General features: G+C 39.1%; 1 protein-coding gene across 1 annotated transcript; it reads left to right on the top strand.

Moving 5' to 3' along the window:
* Window positions 1-3,716: 3,716 nt before the first annotated feature.
* LOC137533468 (olfactory receptor 2G3-like) lies at window positions 3,717-4,643 on the top strand. The gene has a single exon (XM_068254851.1). The coding sequence runs from the start codon at window positions 3,717-3,719 to the stop codon at window positions 4,641-4,643; it is 927 nt and encodes a 308-aa protein (XP_068110952.1).
* The last annotated feature ends 563 nt before the right edge of the window (window positions 4,644-5,206 follow it).

The following is a 5,206-nucleotide window of genomic DNA, read 5'->3' as shown; positions in this document are numbered from 1 at the left end:
TTACCCACCCTCCTTCTGGGGGGTGTTCTATTTGGTGAGGAGTGTTTTCACCACCCCCTAACCATCTAGAGTTCTTTAAAAAGAGAGCGACCGTGCCCAGCCTAAATGGACACCAGAGAGGAGTCGAGTTTGTGCATTTCCGCCAGCCTTCAGTGGTCGGTTGCCTGTCTGAAACTTCCATTTGTGAGTACCACAGTTTAAATCTTCACCATTTTACCAATGTTGTGCTCTGTGATTTTTTCTTCCAGGGTGTTCTTTGATCACCCTACACACCTGCATCTGTATTGGCTTAACTCACTTTGTCCTCCTATGTACAGTGTACAGTGATCAATCATGACCATTACATATGTGGGCTGTGGGTGGAGTTTATTGCTGGGATTTTGTGGAGGTGCAGTGTGTGGCATGTGAGGTGAGGGAGTGTGTGGTTGTGGTGTGTATGAACAGAAACAATATGCCCCCTGCTGACATCATATTAGATAGATTGCCAACTTGGGATACAGTGCTGTTTTAAAAAGTATGCAGGATATCATTATTAAGCTGGACACAGTAATGATGGATTTTGATAGGCTGGCTATATTAACAGGTAAATGGTAAATTACATTTTGTTTCAATAAATGTATGGTTATTCATTTTGGACATGACAGCGGCATAACACAATATAAACTAACTGAGAGAAAGCTGAGGACAAAAGATGTGGAGAAGGACTCATTCATAGGAAGTTAAGTAACTGTATTAAAGAGGAACTCCATAGAAAATAGCGTAATAAAAAAGTGCTTTATTTTTTACAATAATTATGTATAAATGATTTAGTCAGTGTTTGCCCATTGTAAAACATTTCCTCTCCCTGATCTACATTCTGACATTTATCACATGGTGACATTTTTACTGCTGTCCGTGGAAGGAGATGCTGCTTGCTTTTTTGGCAGTTGGAAACAGCCGTAAACAGCTGTTATTTCCCTCAATGTAACAAGGCTCCCACAGTGTGATGTCAGAACCATGGTCCTGACATCACACTGTAGGAGGGGTATCACCACAATATCAGCCATACAGAGCCCCCAGATGATCTGTATGTGAAATGGAGAAGATTTCTCATGGGAAAGGGGGTCTCAGCTACTGATTGGGATGAAGTTAAATTCTTGGTTATGGTTTCTCTTTAAATGGCAGGTAGCAGGTGCCAAAGCAAATAAAAAAATGGTATGATTAATGAAAAAGAAAAAACACATTACAACAGTATAATACTGCCCCTGTGTAAATCACTTGTAGGGCCAAACAGGTTCCGGGCACCACATTGCAGGAAAGGATTAGGAGTTTTAAAACAGACAATTCATTTATTTTAAGAGCTAAAAGTGCAATTTGAATCGCATAATATGGAGCATAGTGCATCTGGAAGTGCTATTATAAACCACAGTATAAATTGTGGCTATGGGGGTGCAAACTGGATAACTTGGGTGTCAGAAGAGTGTGGCTCTAATATCTAGCTGAACTTCAGCTACAGTCAGAGAGGAAAGTGTCAGTGTACTGGCAGTGTACAATGTACCCAAACTCCAAATAGTCCCTGTGGGAAAAATATTGGCAGAGATAGCAGTGGTAGTTTAAATAGTGGTGGAAGCGTGTTAGTGGCTTTAGAGGTTCAGTTCCACTGCACAGTGTTTGGCAGCGTGGGGCAAATAATTAGCTGTCCTGGATTCAGGCTATTATGTAGACAAACCACACAGTAGCAGAGATTATGTTAGGAGTAGCTGGAGTAGCAGAGGGTCAGTGTGAGATATAGGTTAGGAAATAGGTTTAGGGAAGGTGATGGTAGAATATTGGTAATATTAAAGTGGGATAAAAACTCTGACATAACATTCAATAAAAATGTGTTTTCCTACTTTTTATTACCCATTCAGTTACCATATTTGCTTTTGTACACAAATAATATTGTATGCTTACAAATTCACAAAGTACAGCTTATCTGCTCTGAAAGCTGCAATTGCATTTTATTGCATATCTGCTGTATGTATACATTATATTAATATCTAGAGATCACTTATCAGCCCTTTATGCTTCTCAGCTAAATAAAGCTCAATTTTGGCAGTTTGCTAATTTTTACTAAATTTATCTGACAAAGCAAAGTCAGCAAAAAATGATGTCATCACCTCTTAGGATGTGGCCAGAAGCTATCCACTGAGGCAAGGAGCTTTCCACTGAAGAACAAAGTGCTGTGTTTAACTGTTTAACTGTTTGAATGCTGTTCTGCTACAGTTGTTTTTGTGGTAGCAGAATTTTTGCTGTAATCTTTTAGAGCAACGAGGAAATGTTGAGTTTCATGCCACTTGAATGTTATTCTACTATACTCAGTGTCCAAATTTCCCTATGGCATTTTTTGTATGTACCTAGTACAATTACCATGAAAGGTTTGACAAGGTAAGTTAATTTAGCTGAGAAAACAGATGACTCATATTCATACATCTATGTAGATCCATACAAAGGACATGGGAGTGTTATCCTGCTTGATTTCTTTTTAACACACCTAGTTTGTCAATATTTTATTAGTAATTATTTTTACTATTTATGTAGCATAAATTGTGAAGTGGCTTGAGATGGAGTTTTCAGTTAGTCCTACTATGTTATGCAATGTGTTATGGGCCATTATAAAGCTTTAACGTTAATTTGTTATTTACTCAGTATTGATTTGACTCCTTTTCTTTTTACAATTTTCAGTTGCATAATCCAGACTTGCGCAGGTCTACCATGTATCTTATGCATGATTCAAAATGTACTGATCATTTTCTGAACTATAGAGTTGATTCACTAAACCCTGATAACATTGCCCATAATTACACAAGTAACATAGTGTGTATTGCATAGACAATGCAAGCATTGCTGGAGTAGCTTGCACTGTACAAATGCATAATTTGCATTACATTAGCAATATACACATTGTACACATTAAAGAATTTTCACTATGTGCACAACATACACTACATTATTTTCATAATGCCAGTAAAATGGGTGCATGCAAAAATGGTTCCCAGAAATTTGGGTGTACTAAATAGCCACTAGAAGAATATCAGTAGATTTACCAATAATCTACTATTTTACTGGTAGTATATATCGATAAATTATACCAATATTTTACTACAGCTAAAACTAACCCTATTCTCACACAGAACCCTCCCTCTACCAATGCGTAACCCTAACCATCCACTCTCTGATCGCTAACCCTAGTCACCACCTGTCAATGCTTAACCCTAGCCACACCCCTTCCAATGCATAACCTAACCAACCCCCCCACTGATGTCTAAAAAAAACCTCCCACCGACACCTAATTTTTAGACCTCCTGACTACTAAACTTAGGAGACTACCTTGCTGAGGCATAACCTTAGGACCCCCCATAAATTCCTAACTTTAAAGCCCAAATTTCCCATAGTAACCGATATTAATTTAGGTGCCTATAGCGGAACGGAGCCCAAGTTTCTATGGCGCCTCTGGCATGCAAATTTTCTGCTTCCAGTAACATTGCTCTGTGCTATGTGCGCATGGCAAATTTCTTGAGATTTAGTGAATCAACCGCTATGTAGCGTTCTCTCTTCCTACTCTTTTTTGCTTTAATTTTTTTTTTTATCTGTCTCATGTTTTTTTTTTTGTCTTTCAGCAAAACAGCAATACTAAGTATAACATTCCTCTTTATTCATTTTCATCTCATTCATCAAGATCAACTGTATAGGAAGTTATGGAGAAAAATCAGACATTTGTAGAAAAATTCATCCTTCTCGGACTCTCGGCTGACTCCAGGCTTCAGAGCCTCTTCTTTTTCATTTTCCTTTTCATGTACGTGATTACAGCCTCTGGAAATCTTCTCTTGATCATCGTGGTGAGACTTGATCCCGTTCTTCAGACTCCCATGTACTTTTTTCTTAGTCATCTCTCAGTCAATGACATTAGTATGTCAACAACAATAGTGCCCAAGATGCTTGCGAATACAATTTCCGAGGACCAAAGTATTTCTTTTGTGGGATGCGCAGCCCAGATGTACTTTCATTTGTCTCTTGGATCTACAGAGTGCTTGATACTGGGCACCATGGCATACGATAGATACAATGCTATCTGCAAACCATTGCATTACACCATAATAATGAACCCAAAACAGTGTCTATGCTTGACAGCTTCATGTTGGACTTTTTGTTTTGTAATTTCCATGATTCATGCTGTTTTTACTTTCCAACTGCCATATTGTAAGTCCAGTAATTTGAACCATTTTTTCTGTGAGATACCCCCATTGCTCCGTCTCTCCTGCAAAGACACCAAGATCAATGAAGTTGGAGTGTTTATCTGTGGAGCATTTTACTTTATTTTCTCCTTCTGCCTTACATATTTGTCCTATTTCCAGATCATTTCCACCATCGTAAAGATCCACAGTGTCCAGGGGCGTCATAAAGCTTTCTCCACTTGCTCCTCCCACCTCATCGTTGTAAGTCTCTATTTTGGTACCATTATGTTTATGTACATGCGTCCTCAATCTAAGTACTCTCCAGATCAGGACAGGGCAGCGGCTGTTCTTTATACGGTGGTGACACCTATGTTGAATCCTATTATCTACAGTGTGAGAAATAAGGACATTAAAGGAACCATACTTAAGTTAATTGGCAAAGTTCAGTAAAAACATTAAACAAGATTAAAAACAATATTAGGAATCTTCCAGGAAGCAAAATAACTGTTCAAAGAACATCTGGCGAAAGCAACTATTTTCCAGATCTTAGGCCACATACTTTTAGGTCTTACATTTATTTTCATTGGCTCCTATTCAGTTAACTTTTCTCTCAGTTTTCTACCAGGAGATATTTTTTTTTATCTTATCTTCAAAATAAATTTTCCACACTCAAAGGATACATCTGGTAATTAAAAAAAAAGTTTTACTCACCTAGGGTTCTTCCAGCCCCAAAAAGTCTTTTAGGTCCCACAGTGTGGTTCCGCTCCGAGCCGGGTCAGGTTCTTCTGCGCATGTGCCACCTACCCCCAGGAGCGTTCTGCGCTAGCACAGTTCATAGAGTTCATGGAGAACTATGCAAGCGCAGAGTGCTCCCGGCAATGGCACACTTGCGCACCGTACATGCACAGAAGACCCCGGCCATGGGTCATGATGATCTTCCAGTGGAGATAGTGGAGGCTTGGAGTGGAACCACATTGTGGGACCTAACAGACTTTTAGGAGCTGGAAGAAGCC

The sequence above is a fragment of the Hyperolius riggenbachi genome, chromosome 9 (assembly GCF_040937935.1).
Source record: "Hyperolius riggenbachi isolate aHypRig1 chromosome 9, aHypRig1.pri, whole genome shotgun sequence".
Lineage (NCBI taxonomy): Eukaryota > Metazoa > Chordata > Amphibia > Anura > Hyperoliidae > Hyperolius > Hyperolius riggenbachi.
Note: the sequence above shows the minus strand (reverse complement) of the source record. Positions and strands in the feature narration are given on the sequence as shown.